This window comes from Mustela lutreola, chromosome 1 (assembly GCF_030435805.1).
Source record: "Mustela lutreola isolate mMusLut2 chromosome 1, mMusLut2.pri, whole genome shotgun sequence".
NCBI classification, from domain to species: domain Eukaryota; kingdom Metazoa; phylum Chordata; class Mammalia; order Carnivora; family Mustelidae; genus Mustela; species Mustela lutreola.
In genome coordinates this window covers 219,607,936-219,628,394 of record NC_081290.1, presented here as the reverse complement: position 1 = coordinate 219,628,394, position 20,459 = coordinate 219,607,936, and the positions used below count along the sequence as shown (strand labels likewise).

The window sequence follows — 20,459 nt, the reverse complement described above, 5'->3', positions numbered from 1 at the left end:
GAGGTTGCTTTTCTGTTTGTAGAATTGCAGGATTTCTTTTCTCAGATCTCTGATTGACTTCATAGGTGTTCAAAATGATTTGATATCTAGCTGAATTCCAGAGACCAGACAGACTTAGGGTCCCCTACTCCTTCACCATCTTAACTCCCCTCCCTCTATCTCACTTTCTGTGGATAACAGTTCTGATGTTCAGTTCTGAAAGCCTGTGTTTTCACAGGTGCAACTGGGGAATAAGTCTGAGTGAGGCTTGTAGTGACTCACATGTGGAATTAGAGGATTTCTTTCTCTAGCCCTCTGCTCACTGGAATTTCTCCCACATTCTCAAATCCCCTATTCCCAGTCCTCTGGCTATAAAGCCAAGGTTTTTTCTCAGAGTTTTGACTCCCTTTGTTTTCTTAAAGTTCTATATGATGGGCTGACCTTGGGGCAAAGCAGCGAAGGACAAGACAGAGTGAAATAACAAATCACTCTCATCCTACTGAAGAGAAGGGTCCCCTTTCCTTGTTTTTCTGGACAAGACAGGATCCCTTGGGTCCAGGTGCTTGCAAAGTCTCCACCACTCCTGCTGCTGATGTGACCCCTGTCCAGCTTCATGATGTTGCTGGCCTTGTGGCATGCCAGGGAGGGACAAAAGAGGAAACTAGGGTATTCTCTTCATACTGCTCAGCCCACAAGGAGACTTTTCCCTGGCTCCTTGGCTAGAAAGCTTTGCTATTAGGTCAAAGCGAGAGGAGGAATAAATTTACCAGTAAAGTCATCACTATGCTAGTCATTCTTCAAGTTTTGACTTACTTATGCAATCCATCTGCTATTGTGTACTTTTCTGTGTCCTCAGTAGCTGCTTTTTGTGTTCTCTTCAGTTTGAGTCAGTCGGAGAGAAATACTATAGAGGACTTACTCCATCTTGGCCAGCGCCAGAAGCGTATTATTGTCGTTTTGAGTCCTTATTCTTCCCGCTTTTCCCTTTCCTCCAAATCAGGTAGTACTTCAGCCCTTTTATTTACATTTTGTTAGGATACTGCTTGAACAGAGATCAAATAACAGTGGCTTAAACAAGACAGAAGTGTGTTTTCCTCCCAAGGAACAGTCTAGAGGTAAGTAGTCTAAGATAGTAGGGTGGCTACTAGGTTCTCCTGTGCTTTCTACCACTGGGTCGAGGCAACTGCTCCATTTCTCACCATCTCCCAATTAGCAACTCGGGAGAAAGGGGCAGGGGAACCAGTGTGCATTTTTTTAAAGGAGTATAACCCGGAAGTGGTACCATTATTTCTGTCTATGTCCTATTGGCCAGAATTTAATCACATGGCCCCACCATGCTGCAAGGGAACTTGGGAATTGAAGTCTCTAGCTTGGTGGTAATGTCTAGTGAAATACTCAGGGAATGCTAGTATTAAATATGGGGAAAATGGAACATAGTGGACAATGCCAGTCTGCCATAATCTGAAATTTTGGCGGGGGCGGGGGGAGCTACGGAACCATTAAAAATACTAGCTAAAATATTTTTTAAAACTTTTAAAAATGTAAAGCTCTAAAAATGTCTCCAGAGACCAACACAAAGTGAGAATGAGAATCCAAGCAGAAAGCATCAGATAATTATATATGACCCAGGCCTTTTAAATTAATGCTTAAGTTAGATTTCTACTTGAAATTATTTTAAACTTACAGAGAAGGTTGAAGAAGGGTAAAAATATCCTCCTATCCCCCTAAATCCCAAGCAGAAATAAGATCGAGCAAGTTGCTAACCTAGGTCTTATCGCTTCTGAATACTTCAGGATATAGTACCTTATAAATAAGGATATTCTCCCATAAAACCACAATATAATTACCAAAATCAGAAAATTAACATTGATTTATTAGTATTATATAATTTAAAGACTCGGGACACCTGGGTGGCTCAGTTCATTAAGTGGCTGCCTTTGGCTCAGGTCATGATCCCAGGGTCCTGGGATCAAGTCCCCCATCCGGCTCCTGGCTCAGCAGAGAGCTTGCTTCTCCCTCCCACTCTGCTCGTACTCTCCCTCTCTGTTAAATGAATAAATACCCCCCCCCCCCCGCAAATAATTTAAAGGCTCAATTCAGAGTTTTCTAGTTGTCCCAATAGTGTCCTTTTTATCAAAAGGATCGAAATCTGTGTTAGATTTAATTGCCATTATCTCTTTAATCGCCTTCAACTTGGAAAAGTCTTCAGCCTCTACTTGTCTTTCATGGCTGACACCTTTAAAGATTTTAGTCCTTCCATTTGGATTTGTCTGATTTTTCCTCATCATAAAATTCCAGCCATGATTTTTTTTTTTTCAAGAATATCACAGATGGGATGTGTCATAATCATCCTAACAGGTGCTTCACAACTCAATTTGTCCCATCACTGGTCATGTTAATTTTGATCATTTGATTAAGTGATAACTTCAAGTTTTAACGCTATCTTCTTTAATGAATTATTGTGTGTGTGTTAGATACTTTTGAATGCTAATAAGTAACTCATTCCTCATCAACTTTCACCCACTGGTTTTGGCATCTTTTGATGTTTCTTTGCTGAATAATTGTGTTGACACTTGTTAAATACAGATTTTACTAATTCTGCCATTCCTGTTCCATTTATTAATTGGCATTCTACTATAAGGCAGAGTGTTGGCTTCTCCATATTGATTTATTTGTATGGGTATGGATTTAAGGATTTCTATTCAATGAGTTGATATAAAAATCATGACCAGTGAGGCCCTTCAAACTTGCTTCTCTGCTTTTGTTATATTTTAAATAATTTTAAAAAATCTTAGAATGGTTTCAGATACTTCTTGTATGCTCCTCATCTAGTTTCCTGATTGCTAATACCTTACATTTCTATGATACCTTTGTTATAATTGAGGAAACAACATTGGTATTTTACCATTAACTAAACTTTATACTTTATTCAGATTGCACTAGTTTTTCCCAAATGTCCTTTTTCTGTTTCAAGATCCCATTTGGACATTAGGAGAAGGAAGGGGAATATAAAGGGGTAGGGGGGAATCGGAGGGGGAGACAGACCATGAGAGACTGTGGACTCCAGGGATGAAACTGAGGGTTTTTTTTGGGGGGAGGGGATGAGTGAACCCAGTGGTAGGTATTAAGGAGGGCGCGTATTCTATGGAGCTCTGGGTGTTGTACACAAACAATCATGGAACACTACATCAAAGACTATTGAGGTTCTGTATGGTGATTAACATAATAAAAAAAAGTATAAAAAATTCCCATTTGGGATACCCGATTACATTTAGTTGACAGGTCTCTTTAGTCTCCCTTGGTTTGTGTTCTCTGTCCTTTTGTCATATTCCTGTCATTCTTTGAACATTTCCTTACTTTCTGTCATAACAAGATGTTCCAGGCTACTCTAGTCCTCTTGTACACACATCTTTATTTCCATAACTATCTTCTTTATATTGAAAATTAAGAGTTTACATAGATGCAACCAATTCCAATCCAAAATCCTAGCGTTAATTCTACTTTTCTCCCTTTCTATGTTTGTAACTTGTATCTGACAGTGAAAATACGGATTCCCATTACCCTCAATGTGTTACCAGATAAATACTTACGGAACACTTACTTATATGTTCTCTCCACTCTGCTTGGACACTAATAGTCTGTACCAGGCTACTATTACCATCTGACCCTTGCGTGAAAGCCCTTCTTACTCACCCCTAGATTCCAGTATCCCTGCCTCCTTCACAGACAACTACCTTGCTCCACTTCATCTAGTGGACTGAGTTATTACAGAAGAAATGAAGGAAGGAAAAAAGAAGAAACTACGTTTATGGTGAGCTACGTAATATACATATATATACAGATGATCCTAGGACCCTGAGACCATGACCTGAGCTGAAGGCAGAGGCTTAACCCACTGAGCCATCCAGATGCCCCTCTTTGGTGCAGTTTTAAATGGAATTGTTTTCTTAATTTCTTTCTCCTATTGTGTGTGTGTGTGTGTGTATACATAATATAGAAGTGCAACAGATTTCTGTATTTTATATCCTATCACATTAAGATATTAGGATAAAATAGTGTTTATTTACTCTAACAGATTCTGGTGGAGTCTTTAGGGTTTTCCATGTATAGTATTATGTCATTTGCATAATGACATAGAAGTGATAGTATAACTTCTTCCCTACTAATTTGCCCTCCCTTTACCCCCTTTTCTTGTCTAATTACTGTTGCTAAGACTACTATGTTGAATAAAAGTGGTGAGTAGACATTCTTGTCTTATTCCTGATCTTAAAGGAAAAGTACTCAGTTTTTTTAGCATTGAGGGTGATATTAACTGTGGGTTTGTCCTATATGGACTTAATTGAGCATTTCCCCTCTAAATCCACTTTGTTGTGAGTTTTTATCATGAACAAATACATTTTGACAAGCACTTTTTCTGCATGTATTGAAATGATCATATGATTTTTATCCTTTATCTTGTTAATGTGGTTCATTGTCTTGCAAGTATTGAACCAAGAAATTCTACTTGATTATAGCAAATTAGCCTTTAATGCATTGTTGAATGTGGTTTGCTAATATTTTTTTTTTGAAAATCTTTACATCTATGCTCATTAGGGATATTGGCCTATAGTTTTCTTTTTTGAACTATCTGGTTTTGGTATCATGGTAATGCCCAAAGACTAGATATTTTAGAAAATTCTACAGCTATTAGAGAGGAAACCTGAAGACAAGGAATGTCTTCAAAGGACTACAAAAATAAATGTCAATGTAAAATTATATACCCAGCAAAACAATAAGAATGAAACCCAAATAAGAGAATTTCAGAAAAAAAAAAATACTCATTAAAGAACCAAAGTGTGTGTGTGGGGGGAACAAGTCTACCAACAATTTCAGTAGTGAGAGAATGCATATTTTTAAGGTTATATAAAATATTATTCAAAGTTGATCATATACCAGGAACTAAGGGAACCTCCAGAAGATGCTCCTGGGTAAATAAAGAATAATCTTAGAAGAAAGGGTGGTGGTGCAAGGAGGAATAGTGAGCAAAGAAGCTGATCACATACTGGATAAATTTAAACAAAGACTGATTTTTATAAACAATGTAATAGGTGGTGTTAAAAAAAATGCTTGACAACATTAATATTTAAAGTCTTTTAAGTTCCTTGAAGACATGGGAAAGTATTTAGAATGTTTGACTATTTCTAAGCTATTTCAGTAGTAAAAGAATAAAAAGGTATATGATAGGACATATATATGTTAGAGAGGGAGACTCCAGAGCCAGAATTTCACGATTTAAATCTTAACCCTGACATTTACTAGTTGTGTAACTTTGGGCAAGTAACACTTCTGTGCCTAAGTTTAATTTTTTTAAAAATCAGCTATAAAATAAAGCTATCTAATTCATACAGTTGTTACAGCAAATGAATTTCTTTAAAGCCAGTTAGATTTAGAACAGTATCTAATCGGTAGCAGTTGGTACGCTTAAACCACAATCACATCATCCCCAACACAGCAGAGGATTTTGGATACAGATTCAGAGGAGCAAAACCCTAATCCAAAAGAAATCAAGAACAGATGAAAAAAGGGATAAATATATGGAAGAGTACAAAATGAGAGCAAATATAGCAATAATTAACATAATGTAAAATAATAAAATGATGTAAATTAACTAAATTAAAAACATTAAATAAAATAATGTAAATTAAATAAAATAAATTAAATAAATAAAATTAAATAAAATAATGTACATTAAATAAATTTAATAAATTTAATAAATTTAAATGTACATTAAAATAATGTACATTAAGTAAAATAATGTAAACTAACGAAGGTCTTCAGTAAAAAGACCAGTATTGTCAGACTGGATTAAAGAAAAAGTCTAGGAACGTATTGTTCCCGAGTCAGCCAAAACACGAAACCGCTGGAAAAAGATTTATCGTTCAGAGCCAATGGATGGGCATGGATGGAATTCTTCCCCCAATACCTTCTCTTCCCTCCCATCGTGGCGTCTCTGTGTGCACCACGCCTTCCTTCCCCAACCAGCCGCGCCTTAGTGACAACGGCGGGCCAGCGCTGGGTCTCACGCTTGCAGCCACTCGGAGCGCCCTGCCGCGATTGGTGGAGAGGAGCCTACGTCACGCCTGCTGTGAAAGGGCGGGCTTGTGACGCAAGAACGCCTCCGCTCGCGGATTGGCTCCTTCGAGGCAGGAGCACAGTAGAGCCTGGTGTCGGGTCACTGCTGCCCCACGGCTGCCACTGCCATTCCCTGCCCCGCAGCCGAGGCCTCCGCCGCCGCCTGTGTCGCCGCTGCGGGACTGGTTGTATGATTAGGCCACAGTCTTTAATGAGTAAACAGGCTCCTGTCTGTGGTGGTCTCGGGCACGCCTTTATGGAGTTTCTGAAGGGCCCCAGAGATTACTGCCAGGCACAGCACGACCTTTGCGAGGACCAGTGAGCTGCAGAGGCGCGTTGCTCCCCCACCCCCGGGAAGCCACCGGCCGATCGCTTATCCTGGGCGCGCACGTGTAGAGTTGAAATCCTCGGAGCGTTTCCCAAGCATTAAGACCTGGATGGGGTAAACCCGGGCGCGCTCCCTTTCCGCTGCCTCAGTATTCCTGACCCCAAGGACGGCTGCTTGCTAGGGGGCTCGTGGCGTTTCCTGTGACTCTCCATTACATTTTCCCAAGCGTTGAGAATTTCCGGTGGAGTATATGGGCGTATCCTTCAGCTTCTTCACATCACTTCTGCCTTCAAGCATTGGAAACATTTCAGCTAAATGAACATGGCTCCAACGAGCCGGCCAGCCCCCGTGGAAGTCACGTACAGGAACATGAGATTCCTTATTACACACAGCCCAACCAGTGCAACCTTAAACAAGTTTATAGAAGAACTTAAGAAACACGGAGTTACTACAATAGTAAGAGTATGTGAAGCCACCTACGACACTGCTCTCGTGGAGAAAGAAGGCATCCAGGTTCTGGATTGGCCTTTCGATGACGGGTCATCGCCATCTAACCAGATTGTCGACGACTGGCTGAGTCTCGTACACCTTAAATTTCGGGAGGAACCTGGCTGTTGTATTGCTGTCCACTGTGTTGCGGGTCTTGGGAGAACGCCAGTGCTTGTTGCCCTAGCCCTAATTGAAGGTGGAATGAAAAACGAAGATGCAGTACAGTTTATAAGACAAAAGCGGCGTGGAGCTTTTAACAGCAAGCAACTTTTGTATTTGGAGAAATACCGTTCTAAAATGCGGCTGCGCTACAAGGACTCTAGTGGTCATAGAAACAACTGTTGCATTCAATAAAACTTGGCTCCCTTATGCTGTTGCCTTGGAAATGGAACTTGAGAGAGGACTTAATTATCGTACATATTAGCCAACATGTAGGCTTAATGAATGACCAGTCTAATGAAGCTTCCATAGGAATCATGAAAAAAACCACAAGCATGACAGAATTGCAGCCTCTATATTTGGCTTCATACTATTCCCATGTCAGAAAAAAAAAAAAAAAAAGTAAGAAATTGAGAGCTTAGGTGCCAAAATATCCAGCACAATACTTGTATATTTTTAGTATTCTATATAATTAAAATGCTAGTAATTATGAACAGCACTGTAAACCATATGTGGTTTATTCCTTTAGTCCTTTCAAACATTGTAAGTAGGGCCTATGTGGTTATTTTTTCCTTCATGTTTACCATCCCACATGAACACCAGTATACATCAGGTTTTAGCAAAAATCGATTTTTATTGGATTCTTACCAAGACTTAAGGGATTATTTAATGTCTTTCTATGAAGCTCATTTTGTGCCAGTTATGAAAGCCTCCATTTTGAAAAATCACAAATCTGTGGTTGAAAGTTCATGTAAAATACACATTGTACAGAAGCACATGTGTGTAATGGTTTCAGACAAAAATGTCTTACAGTTACTTTAATGTTTACACTTGGGGTGCAACTTAGAGGGGGAGGGTTTGAAGAGAGAGTGGGAGGAGGCTATGAAATATCTCTAGTAAAATGTTGCCTTTGTCTTGGCAGGGTGTATAGAATAGGTCTTTTATTTAGCAAGAAAAAAATTCTTTTTAAGGCAGAGATGCTTTATAGCCCAAACATTTCTTATTTATAAAGTTTCTGAAATCTTGTAATTCTTCACCATGTCTATTAGAAGTTGTTCATTAACTGTTTTTCTCGGAAGCATGTTTTTTTCCTTGTCTTCCCAATCAAAAGAGAAGTGGGTTTCTACTAATGAAGTGATCAGACATCTAATATTTTATGCTTTTTGAACTGTGTAACTTTGTATTTGGGTACCTGATACTTTGTTTTATTATGGAATTGATGAAATGATGACCTGTATTAGTGCTAGTTTAACCATATATTCACACTGTCTGGGAATATAGTTCTGCAGCAGAAATAATTTCAGTGTTCACCATTCACCTAGTACAGGATCCTAACCATCTAAATAAGTAATGAATTGCAGGAGGAAGAAAGGATGGTAGAGATGTGTTATTATTAGTAAAAGTAGAAGCAAAGGCGTTACTAGAGATAAAAATCATTAAAGTTTCAGTTCACCAGGAAGTTATAACCATTCTAAACTTCATGCACCAAACAACATTGGTCCAAAATGTATAAAGCAAATACAGAGAGAACTATAAGGAACATCGACAAATTTACCACAGTGATGGGATATTTTACTATCCATCTTGCAGAAACAGATCAAGTGGGCAAAAATCAGTAAAGATACAGATTTGAACAAAACAATTAAGCTTATGAACATACAAGGGGCATTGCAACTGACAGTGAGAATCTGTATTATTTTAGGAGTAAGTACATGTTACTTACATTTGACCATAAAATTTCAGCAAATTTAAAAATATTTAAGTAATACTAATAACTTCTTTGACTATCATTCAATTAAGTTGGGGAAAAAGTTAATATCCACACATTTGGAATTTTGAAAACCTGTTCCTAGAGACTTCCACTTCCAGATAGGGTGTAGAAATTTGCAGCATTATACCACCTACACTATAACAACCAGAAAAATAAGAAAAAATTTGTAAAGGAGTATGTTTGAAGACCTGTCGGAGAGCTGAAAAAGCAACAAGAACAAGGTTGAACAGTTCCAGAGAGGGAGGAGCTCTCCTGAGGTGAGTGGCCAACTCCACCCCCTTCACCACCCCTCACCCCCCACTGGGGGCATTCAGTGATTCTGGACGTGGGCTAAGAATCAGACTTGGTCCAGGGAAGTGAGTGGGGGCTCTCTACTGAGAGAAAGAGAAACCCAGAGAGGCTTTTGGTGGTCATGTGGGACTGGTACAGCAGATTAGAAAACTGAGAAGTTTGGCCATTTTCCTCCACGTGTAGCAGGTTGAGTTCCTCAGGAAACCTATACTACATCTGATATTTGCATTTGGAGATTTACTGGGGAGTTGTCTCAACACCTGTGAGGGAGTAACAGAACCAGAAAATGGCGGCAATTGTTAAATGGCGATACATATAGTTAGTTGTAAAACTGGCCTTAGCTAATCTCGTAAGGAGCTCTCAAGCTGGGCAAAGGGGTTGAGTATTTGGACTTGAGTCAACCAGTCATTGTATGCAGGCTGTCCCTGGGGAAGAAGCCATACCCTTGAATGAAGTACCTTCCTTCAGCCAAGTGCAATTCCCAGAGAGGGATGCAGCTGTGAACCTTCAGCTAATAAATATTTCTGGCAGCTGGGAAATGAGTGTTTCAGCCCTGCACAGGGATCTGGGTGGCACAACCACAACATCCAGTATACTAAATGACACATGCTGAATTCTGGGCCTGTGCCTGAGAGCCTGGGGAGTTAGAATGAAGATTTTTTTTTTTTTTAAAGATTTTACTTATTTTACAGAGACACAGTGAGAAAGGAAACACAACCAGGGGGAGTGGGTGAAGGAGGCTTCCTGAGGAGCAGGGAGCCTGATGAGGGGCTCGATCCCAGGACCCTGGGATTAAAAAGACAAAGGAAACGCTCCCTTAATTTCATAGGGCTTAGAAGACAAAGTGATGTTAGAAGAGGTTCAAATCTTCCTCAACACTTAACCGTCTTCTTACCACATTCTGGTAAGTGTGAAATGGTTTTAATTTTCAAATGACCCAGTGATATTAAGCATCTTTTCATGTGCTTGTTAGCCATTCACATATTTTTTTGTAGTATGCCAATTCAAACATTCATCAACCTTTTTAATTGGGTGGTTTTGTCCATTTCTTACTGAACTATAAAAGTTCTTCATATATTCTGGACATAATTCCTTTCTCAGATATATAATTTGCAAGTACTTCCCCTCAGTCTGTTGCTTGTTTTCTCTCTTAATTATATGTTTCAAGAGGAAAACTAAAAAAAAAAAAAAAAAAAAAAAACACCACACAAAAACCCTGAATTACAATTTTATCAATTTTTCTTTTACAAACCATGCTTTTGAACTATCCAAGAACTCTTCTCAATCACAGTTTTCTGCTCTATTTTCTTCTAGAAGTTTTATAGCTTTAGCTTACATTTAGGTCTGTGATCTTTTTTATTTTTTTTTTTATTTTTTTTTTATTTTTTTTTATTTTTTTTTTTTAAAGATTTTATTTATTTGATAGACAGAGATCACAAGCAAGCAGAGAGGCAGGCAGAGAGAGAGGAGGAAGCAGGCTCCCCACTGAGCAGAGAGCCCGATGCGGGGCTCGATCCCAGGACCCTGGGACCATGACCTGAGCCGAAAGCAGAGGCTTTAACCCACTGAGCCACCCAGGCGCCCCTGTGATCTATTTTAAATTAATTTCTATGTATGGTGTGAAGTAAATGTCTCTCTCTTAATTTTTTTTAACTTTTTGCATGTGAATATTCAGGCGTCGCACTACCGTTTGTTCAAAAGACTATCCTTTCCCCCACTGAAGTATTTTGGTAGGTTTGTGGCAAATCAATGTGCCATAAATGTGAGGACTTAGTTGTGAATTCTCAGGTTTTTTCCATTGATCTACATAACCACACCATCTTTTTTTTTTTTTTTTTTTTTAAAGATTTTATTTATTTGTCAGAGAGAGCGAGAGAGAGCAAGAGCGAGCACAGGCAGACAGAATGGCAGGCAGAGTCAGAGGGAGAAGCAGGCTCCCTGCCGATCAAGGAGCCCCATGCGGGACTCGATCCCAGGATGCTGGCATCATGACCTAAACCGAAGACAGCCGCCCAACCGACTGAGCCAGGCATTCCAGTACTATTCCTATTTTAAATATTTAATAGAATTAACTAAAAAAGGCACCTGGGCCTGTGCTTTTCTTGGTTGGAAGATTTTAAATTATTAATCAAATTCTTGTTTTAGATCAATTATTTCTGTTCTAATCTTTTTTTTTTTTTTTTTTTAAGATTTTATTTATTCATTTGACGGAGAGAAATCACAAGTAGACGGAGAGGCAGGCAGAAAGAGAGAGAGGGAACCAGGCTCCCTGCTGAGCAGAGAGCCCAGTGCGGGACTTGATCCCAGGATCCTGAGATTATGACCTGAGCCGAAGGCAGCGGCTTAACCCACTGAGCCACCCAGGCACCCCTCTGTTCTAACCTTAACTTGCTTTGGATTTTGTTTGTTTCTGCAGGGAGTTCATGTTATTGTTTTGAGACTTTTCTTTTTTTACTGACAAAGGCATTTGTTTAGAGCTACAGAATTTTCCTCTAAGCAGTGTTCTAGATAAAACTCATTAATTTGAATATTTTTCATTCAATACAATATATATATGATTAGCCCTGTGACGACTTCTTGGAACCGTGGGTTATTTAGAAACGTATTATTTAATTTACAAATGGTTAGAAATTTCCTATTTTTTTCTGATTTCTAATCTAATTATTAACTCTGTCCAGGATGACTTCAGATGTTTTCTCATCTGAACTCCAAAGATGAGTGATGAACTCCAATGATGCATTTGAACTCCAAAGATGAATGATGTCTCCAGCAGAAAGCTGGAGTGAGCTGCTATTTAATTGAGAAAGGGCAGGGAATGGGTGGGGGGAAGAACTTGGCAGATGGAGACCAAGCATTTATAAGGGTACAGGCCTGAAAGTGCCTGTGTTTAGTGTGGTTGAAACAAAGGAAATGTACTTTGTATCTTCTTTATGTCTTGGTCAGTATAGCTACAGTTTATTTATTTAGTTGATCTTTTCAAAGAACCTGCTTTTACGTCATTGCTTTTCTCTACTACTTTTCTATGACACTGAGTACAAAAGACGTGCAGCTGGGGTACAGAAGTGGTGGGCCAGGACACAGAAATGACAGTGTAGAGGTTCTCTGGCATTGAGATTGCAGCTTACTTCAAATCCTCTTCTGAAGAAGTTCTCATTCTCCATGAGCCCAGGGATTGTAGAACAGGCATGTTTTCTCAGGATGTGTTTGGCTGAGCACCAGCACCAAGGAAGTGGGTGTTGGAAGAACAAGACCTGGGCAAGGGATGACTAGTGTGTCTGCTAATTACTGTGCTAGGAGTCCGACAGTCCTGTGACTGGGAGGTGGGGATCTTGAGGCTGAGCTGGCAGCAAGGGTTGGGGTGGTAGTTCCCTTAGCATGATTTACTGTTTTCTATGTTATCCAATAAAATTAGAGGTTAAAAGAACCAATAGATTCTAGAAATTTATCAGGGCCTTTGATTGCGGTGGCCGTAGGCTTTTCTCCACCTCCCCATCCCATGGTGTGGGCTCTGCTAGACAGAAGGAGGTGAAAGCTGTGGTTGAACTTGTCTAAGAAACCCACATGACAGACTGAAGGCATTCTTTAAGAATACTGCTCTGGTTTGCTGAATTCCTTCAGAGTGAAGGGTGGGGGGGAGGGAGGGAGGGAGGGAGAGAGAGAGAGAGAGGCAGAGATAGAGAGAGAAGAGTACCAGAGTCAGGAAAATGAAATCAGGGCTTTCCTAGAACTTCATGATTCTCTTCCCCTCACTGCCTCTCTTCCTCCTCACTCCTTGGCCTGCTGACATGCCCACATTTCTCTAGTTTTCCTTTTAGTAATAACCAAAAAGTAATCCTACTATTCAGTAACCCACATGTGAGGGATAGTTTTTGACTAGAGTTGCCTTCAGCCCCTCAGCCTTCACACCTACCTGAGTCTTGAAGGGTGCGTGTTCCTCCAGCTGGGACTGCGCTCCCTCACGAGTGGGCCGTGCTCTCTGCTCAGTGGCTGCCCTTCCCTTCCTCAGGTTCCCATGCCTCCTACCCATCTTCACTCTTGGGACTTTGCACACATTTCTCCCCTCGAAGCCTTCTCTTATGTTCTCACAAGGAAGTCTCCGTTCCCTTCTGTGAATATCTTTGACCTTTATCTGCACTTCTTTCATGGACTCTATCACTTTCCCCCTTGTGGAAAAACGAATCGTGTCCACATCTCATCTCCTTCACTAGACTCTGAGCTCTGTAAAGGCAGAATTCTAGGAAGGATTCTAGATTTCCCACAAGATCTAGCTAATTGTTGGCAATTAGATGAAGAAATTCTTGGGCAGGAAGTCGGAAGAGGGTTAAGAAAAGAGAATTCTCAGGGCCTTCATGGACAAGGATGTCATTCACTATGTGCCTGGATATCTCCCCTCACACCAGAAAGTTCAAAGGAAAAACACAGTGACAAAGATGGCCATTTTAGAACCCATTTATATTGTCGTTGTTACTCTGGGCTTGTTCCAGACTCACACAGCCTCTGAGACTGCATCAGACTGTTTGAACATTCATGGCTTCCTTAGGCCATGTGTAGCTGTCCAGTGTGAAGGAGTCATAGTCTGGAGTGTAGACCAGGGATCTTACAAAAGCCTCCTTGTCCTTGGGCTCCGGGTAGTAGGAGGCTAGGTTGTGTTTGTACGCGAAGTCGAGGACCTAAGGAAAAACATACAGGCTGAGGAAATGGAACTAAGGAGGAACCTGCCTAAAAGTTGCCTAAAGGGTACTTGGGAGCCTGTGGAAGGGTAACCGCCCCCGAGCAACTATAAACTGTTGTCCTTGAAGCCACCGGCTAGGAGGCATTTGGAGCTTTCCACCTGGGTAGGGAGCTGTGATGCAGTGAATAAACACTAGGCTGCATTCAAGAGGCCTCGGACTCAAGTCTGCGCCAGCTTCCAACTGCCTTTGGGTTCTCGGTGGTGACATTATCCTTGCTGAGCCTCAAGTTTCCTCATCTCTAAAGTGGGAGTTATGAGACCTTTCTCTGGAGTAGTGTGAGGATAAAATTAGGCAGCAGGCCACATCAGGTGTCCAGTACCTGATATCCAGCCCCCCCCAATGTGGGTTGAATTGGGAGAAGAGCCTAGACACTGTTCTCTGGGTATCAGATTTGGTTTCAGAAGAGCATTAGTCTCTACATCCCCAAAAGGAAGGAAATGGACAGTGCGGAGCTGGGGCCGTGATCTGGACTATTAGTCTTCAGGGCTGACTCTAGAGCCTACAATGGACAGCTCATGGGGAGCATGTGTGGTTGTGCAATGCATCTTCTGAAATTACTTTTAAAACTTACAGAAAATGTCAAATATATATACTAATCACAATGATAGTATAATAAACCCCAACGCAACCCTTATTCAACAGTTATCCATGTTGGGCCAGTCTTGATTGTACTGTGTTCTGATTCTCTGAAAATGTACCATCTCTGCAAGGTCTCTAGGAGGACATTTTTCCTTGGACTATTCCAGGAACCTGATCATCGTGTGGCCCAGGCATTCTGAGAAAAGGGGGAGGAATAAGCATTTACTCTCTGAGTGTGGAGCTTTCTGGCTGTCCTCTTTAGTCTTCAGAACTCAGAAGAATTACCATCCCCTTTGGAAAAGGAAGAAACTGAGGCTCAGGAAAGTGAAGGGGTTCCCAGAGCTCTTTTCAGGATGCCATGAAAATTGGCCTTTCTGTATAAATGGGCACTTATGATTCAGTTTTAAAAAATTCCACCCACATTCTGGTCCACAAGACTGTGGACTTTGTTGACCTTTTTGCCTGGTGTTTGAAGGGAAATCCAGGAGCTTTCCCAGAACTGGCCTGAGTGGGTGTGGGGGTGGGGCTCGAGCTGCAGACAGGCATTTCTTGGCCAGAGTTGGCGTGGGAGCTCAGGACGCCGCTACGGCTGCCCTCTCCTTAGCTCCCCTAAACTCCCAGCGAGTGGAAGTTGTCGAGCTGCGCTGGCCATATCACTGGCGGTAGGATGCTCCTTACTTTGATGGCGATTCTCAGAGACACATCTCGGATGGTGCTGAGTGGGGGGTACAGTCTCCCCTGTGACAGATGCTGCTCAGAGACCTCTTGGGCAATTTGCTGGGGAGAGAGAACCAAGAGGAGTAAGCCGAGTTTCCATCTTCCCAGAACAAACCCAAACCATTACCCCAGAGACTCCCTTCACCCCTCAGAGGTGGCCAACCAGTGCACTTCCCATTGTAGTCTCTGCCCCCTCAAGGCCCCAGGGCAGTTTAATGCTTGGACTTTTATTATTTTTTAAAGATTTATTTATTATTTTAGAGAGAGGGTGAGGGGCAAAGGGAGCAGGAGAGAGAGAATCTTAAGTAGGCTCCATGCGCAGTGTGGAGCCCAATATGGGGCCACATCTCACGACCCTGAGATCATGACCTGAGCGGAAATCAAGAGTCGGACGCTTAACCAGCTGAGCCACGCAGGCGCCCCCATGCTTGGGCTTCTAAGCAAGGACACATCCTTTCTGTTCTGTGAGATTGGCTGAGAGATTAAACTACATGGACCCTAAATTCTAAAGGAGATTCACGAAGACTGAGACGAATATACTTGAGACTTGTGAAGCAGACTCTAGGATCTCCCCATGGCTGGTTCAGCCTATTGCATCGAGATCGCTGAGACCCTCCCCGAGTTCCAGCCTCTCCCCCATGCTTAGTAACATCGTGGGTGCCCACCTAGGCCATCTTGTTTCCCTGTATGCAGAGCTCCTGCTGCTCGCCCTTCAGTCCTGAGCAAAGCCTTCTTCCGCAGTGAGTGACAGCGAATGCCAGCATCCTGGGAACAGCACCTCCCACACCTTCCCCGGTTCAGAGCTGGTCTCTGAGGCCACGTTCTCCACCTCAAGTCGTCTCCTCCAGCCTCAGATGCTGGAGCTCAGCCAGCCTTGCAGAACAGCCTCTGTTATGTGCCGGCTCTGAATCCACTCCCACCCAGTCATCTTGTGTCAGAGTTAAAGCTGGGAAGAGCCGTGGTGCTCTCTGAAAACTGCATCCCAGAATGGATGAGCCAGAGCAGCTGGTCTTGCCTCAGAGTCTGGCTGACCTCAGGGACGTGGGCTTCCTCCTCTTCCGCCTCATTTCCCTGCTCCTATCTCTCCTTTCCGTTCATTCATTCAAACACTAACTGAGCTCTAGGATACGCCGGGCTCTGCGCTTGTTGCTGAGGGTCTGTGGCAGAGAAGCCTTTCTCCTCCTTTAGTCTGGAGGCAGTGGACAATGACTAACAGGTACAACAGTTATAACACGGAAGTGAGTGCAAGCAGAGGGTGCACGTAGGCACAGAGGAAGGCAGGGCCTGGTCGGCCATGTACAGGAAAGCTTCCCAGGAGATGGGACAGAGGACGAATTACTCGAAAAGGGAGAGGCAACAGCACATGCAATTTCTTGGAGAGAGGCAGCAGGAGGGAGCATGAGTTCTAGATTGTAAGAAGAACATTGGCTTGGTCAATGGGAGGGCGAGGCTGAAGGCTGGAGAGAAAAGGAGGGCCTGGTGATGACATGCCTTAGATGGAAACCGTATGAAGGAGTTTGGGTTTTACCCTGTAAGCATTGAGGAGCCATTCATATGTCTAAAATGAGGAGAGAGATGAACTGCTCTGGGTTTTCAAGGATTTTCTTGGGGGAGGTATGGAAGATGGGACCAGATTGAAGCAGGAGGTCCACGGCGAGATCTGCATCTGGAGGAGTCCTCCTGCGGACTGAAGAGCAGGATGGTGGCTGGCGGTCCCTTCTCAGACGCTGGGCACTGGCGAGGCTCTGCTGCAGCTTGGAGGAAATCCTCTGGGGCCCTCCTGGTGCTGTTGCTCACGCGCCTGGTGACCTGGGGCACGGATTAAACTCTCTGTGCCTTACTTTCCTGGGTATCCCATCGGGATGATCACTGTATCTGGTTTAGAGAGTTGTCAAGGTGGAATGAGATATAGAATTCTCCTAAAAGTTACATCATTTTTTTCCATAGGAAAATCAGGTTCAACTTTCATTGTCTTAAACTTTTAAGTACCCCTTTCAGAAATGTAACTTGCCAGCCCTTTAAAGACCAGACTGTCAGCTCCTAAGAGGGAGGACTTGTCCCGACTGCAGCAAGAGATTAACATGTGGATTGAGGAGAGGTTCCTGACACCGTTCATGAAATAATGGCGCTGACCAACGCCCCAAGCTCTAGGGGGTGAGGGTGTCGATGTCTTTTGGGGTTACAGAGGAAGGCTGGAGCAGCCATCTTTCTGCGCCACAGGGGAGTTTGCTTTAAGGCTCATTCCAAGCAGGAAATGACTCCTTCCATCTGATGGGGGGATTCACACAGCTCCACCCATGGCCACAGGGGCACCACAACTGACAGAGCAGTAAGAAGAAAGATACAGGAGGGTCACACAAGATGGGCAGATGCTTGTGGCACAAAGGCATAGCCAGTGTGCACACGGCCTGGGGCAGGCTGACAAACCTGCAGGAGACCTCACTTGCTGTCCTTGTGGAGCCAGTGCTCAAAGACCAAGAAGCAGGAAGAAGGAACTTAGAGCATGAGATGGTTCCTTGCAGGGCTTCTAGAAAAGGAGCTGGCTAAGGCTGTGTGGGAGCCGTTCCCGTGTCCTGCTGGCCTGGGGCTCTCACCAGTGCCACGGGGAGGGGAAATGAGAATGTGTCAGAAATCACAGAGCCTTTGAAGCTCACTGGGGATAAATATGTTTAGTGTGTGTTTATAGTTTTGATTAGTTTACCCTCCCTGAAGAGACATTCCTGTAGTTTGCTCAGAGAGAAGATAGATGTCAGGGGCTTGTCGTTTAGTAACCACGGGGTGGATGTAAGCCACTGTGGTTGGTAGGATTCGCAGCCGACATTAGGAACATGAGCTGTCATTCTTAATGAATTCTTTCCTTGTTTTCCTCACTTCCAGCAAAGACTCATTTTGACAGTGTTTCTAGGAAGGTACCCAGAGCAGAAGCACCCCTGTATCTGTGCTCCAGATCCTGGTCCTCAGAGCAGACAAACCAGGCTTTTGTGGCCCATCCCTTTCTTACAGAAAGTTGCCCTGGTGGGCCTTATTCTGCAATAAGTTCCCCCAGTAACGTGGCCAAGATCAGTGGTCAGAAGACTCCGCTGCTGGTCATGGTCCATGAGCCCCGTTTGTGATGGTTTTGGTGGCCTCGCCTCTGTTCTGGGCATGCATGTGGACACTGCTGGGAGGTGAGGAGCAGACAGACAGACGTTCCTGCACTGCCAGCGCCTCCTGCCATGGACTATTCCTTAATTTCCCTTAAAAATGTGTGTGTTCTGAGAGATGTTTAAGCCTTGAGGGGATCTTGAGAGAAGCTTGAGGGTTACGCATCTTGAGGATCTACTGCTGGGGTGAGGGGCAGGAGGGTAGAGGAGATGAGAGAAGGAATCTCTGGGGGCCAGCCTAGCACCTGGGAGAGATCACAGACCTGACTGGGAGCACGCACGCGAGGGAGCAGGGATGGGGCTACCTCTGCCGTCAGGAGGAAGATCTCGTCTGGGATGTGCCGAACGCCACCAGCAATGACTCCCAGAGCCACTCCTGGGAACACATAGGCATTGTTTCCTTGCCCAGGAATGAAGGTCCTGCCATCTTCCAGAGTCACGCTCTTAAAAGGACTTCCGCTGGCAAAGATCCCTCGGCCCTGGAGGCAGGAAGAAAAGCAGAGATGGAGCCTGGAGATGGGTTTCAGGCAGTAATGGTGGCCTACCCTTCTTCGTTCTCTCCCACGTGCTCAGCACAAGCACACAGCAGGTGCTGGAAGCACACTTGTTCCTTTGACCAGAAAGCTTAGCTCTCACTGAGTTACCTGGCAGCCAAGAAATCACTGAAAGGTAGAGGTTTTTAACCTGTCACCTCCCAAGAGGGCTAACCCAGGACACAACAGGAGTGCAGGTGACCTAAAGTCTATGAATGCCTCAGGTTCTGGTCAAAGCTCTGTCTCTAGAGGACCCTTGAGCAGTATGACATGATGGTGAGAGCCTGGGCTTTGGAGCCAGACCTGGGTTTGAGGGTCAGCTCCACTCTTTAGCAGCAATGTGACCTCAGGCAACTTATTTCATCATTCTGAACCTCAGTTTACTCATCAGGAAAGTGGGGATTTTTCTTCACCCTCATAGGGTTACTCATAATTATTGTTACTATGTCCTCTCAGCCTGGGGCAGGAAGGACTCCCCGCTGACCTCAGTGACCCGGTAGCACTTCTCAGCTGTGCACTCGGCCTTGCTGGTGGGGTTGCTCAGGGCAAAGATGATAGGGCGCTCGTGGAAGGAGGCCATGTCCCTCAGAATCTGCTCCGTGAAGGCTCCTGCGATGGCAGCAACACCTACAGGGAAAAGGGGGGTAGTAGGGCGGCCTACTCTTTATAAACACCCCATTCCTCTTGGTGCAATATGGAAGACTCAGGAATCTTGGAGATAGCATTCACCATAGGGATGGATGCAGGAAGCCAAAGAGAAAAGGGTCTTCTTGTGTGAGCTAGGCAAGACCTCCTGTTCATGCCTGAGGGAACACTGGTCCTTTCAGGTCCCTGCCTGGTCCTGGGCAAAGTCCTTCAGAGTACGTGGCTCTCCCAACACAGGGAGAGATGCCAGGGTCCCCTGTTCGGGACAGCAGTGCTCAATTCCTCTCAGACCAGCCCTGTGCTTTTCCACTGAACTGTATAATTCTGCATCACTGAGCCTCAACTTGGTCCCTTAGTTCTATGATTTTTATAGAGTCGTCCCTCAGCGAAAGATGGTGGCACTGCGGTGGCCATGGGGTCTGGGGGAGAGGGTGGTTTCCATTGATTCCTTGTGCCTGCTGAGACAGGCTGAGCCTTAGCTTCTACCTGCAAGTGAAGAGGGTTAGCTAGGCTGGCCGGTGGGCCTCCTGACTCCTCCTACCTATGATGGCCGTGGGTTTCACCAGCCTCACCACCTCCTCTAGGCTGCTCACTTCAGGATGGTCCTGGGCAAACATCTCCTTCTCGTGGTTCAGGTGGCTCCTCCCCTGCAGGGAAAGGAGAACATGATGCCTGGCAGTGAGAACACATGGGTGCCTCTGGAGATCCCGAGAACATTCCCTGAGAGCCCTGTGCTTTGGTCTGAGCTCTCAGAAGCCTTGTCGCTCACCCTCTTGATCAGATCTGGGAAAACTTGCATGGGAACTAAGGATTGTAATGTGTGCTTGTGTCACAGTGTGGGGTTGTGTGGGGGATTTCTTTAGCTCAAACCACACATGGAGAATCCATAAAGCCTTGCTTTGCACTTTTAGGGTCATGGTTCCCGGGCCAGGGCCGAAAGGCTCTCATGAAATGCCCGAGCGTGACCAAGACCTTTGGCCC

The 20,459-nt window shown here is 43.9% G+C and overlaps 2 protein-coding genes across 4 annotated transcripts in view; one reads left to right on the top strand and one right to left on the bottom strand.

The window, feature by feature from the left end:
- The first annotated feature begins 6,733 nt into the window (after positions 1–6,733).
- On the top strand, positions 6,734–7,673 carry LOC131839566 (protein tyrosine phosphatase type IVA 1-like). The gene has a single exon (XM_059187156.1). The coding sequence runs from the start codon at positions 6,734–6,736 to the stop codon at positions 7,259–7,261; it is 528 nt and encodes a 175-aa protein (XP_059043139.1). The 3' UTR covers positions 7,262–7,673.
- Positions 7,674–13,561: 5,888 nt separating this feature from the next.
- ME3 (malic enzyme 3) overlaps positions 13,562–20,459 on the bottom strand; it is a 219,176-nt gene continuing 212,278 nt past the window's right edge. For 2 of the 3 annotated variants that reach the window (XM_059187132.1, XM_059187123.1), the window contains exons 11-15: positions 20,020–20,125; positions 19,318–19,460; positions 18,606–18,779; positions 15,119–15,217; positions 13,562–13,798 (exon numbers count right to left, since the gene is read on the bottom strand). In XM_059187132.1, coding sequence (XP_059043115.1) covers positions 13,637–13,798; positions 15,119–15,217; positions 18,606–18,779; positions 19,318–19,460; positions 20,020–20,125 — 684 coding nt within the window. In that variant the 3' untranslated portion in view covers positions 13,562–13,636. Of the gene's footprint in view, positions 13,799–15,118; positions 15,218–15,316; positions 17,033–18,605; positions 18,780–19,317; positions 19,461–20,019; positions 20,126–20,459 lie in introns of those variants that run through there. The other variant, XM_059187140.1, reaches the window with a different exon arrangement.

Coding starts and splice junctions, on each gene's coding strand:
- LOC131839566 (XM_059187156.1), top strand. CDS start 6,734: ATGAACATGGCTCCAACGAGCCGGCCAGCCCCCGTGGAAGTCACGTAC.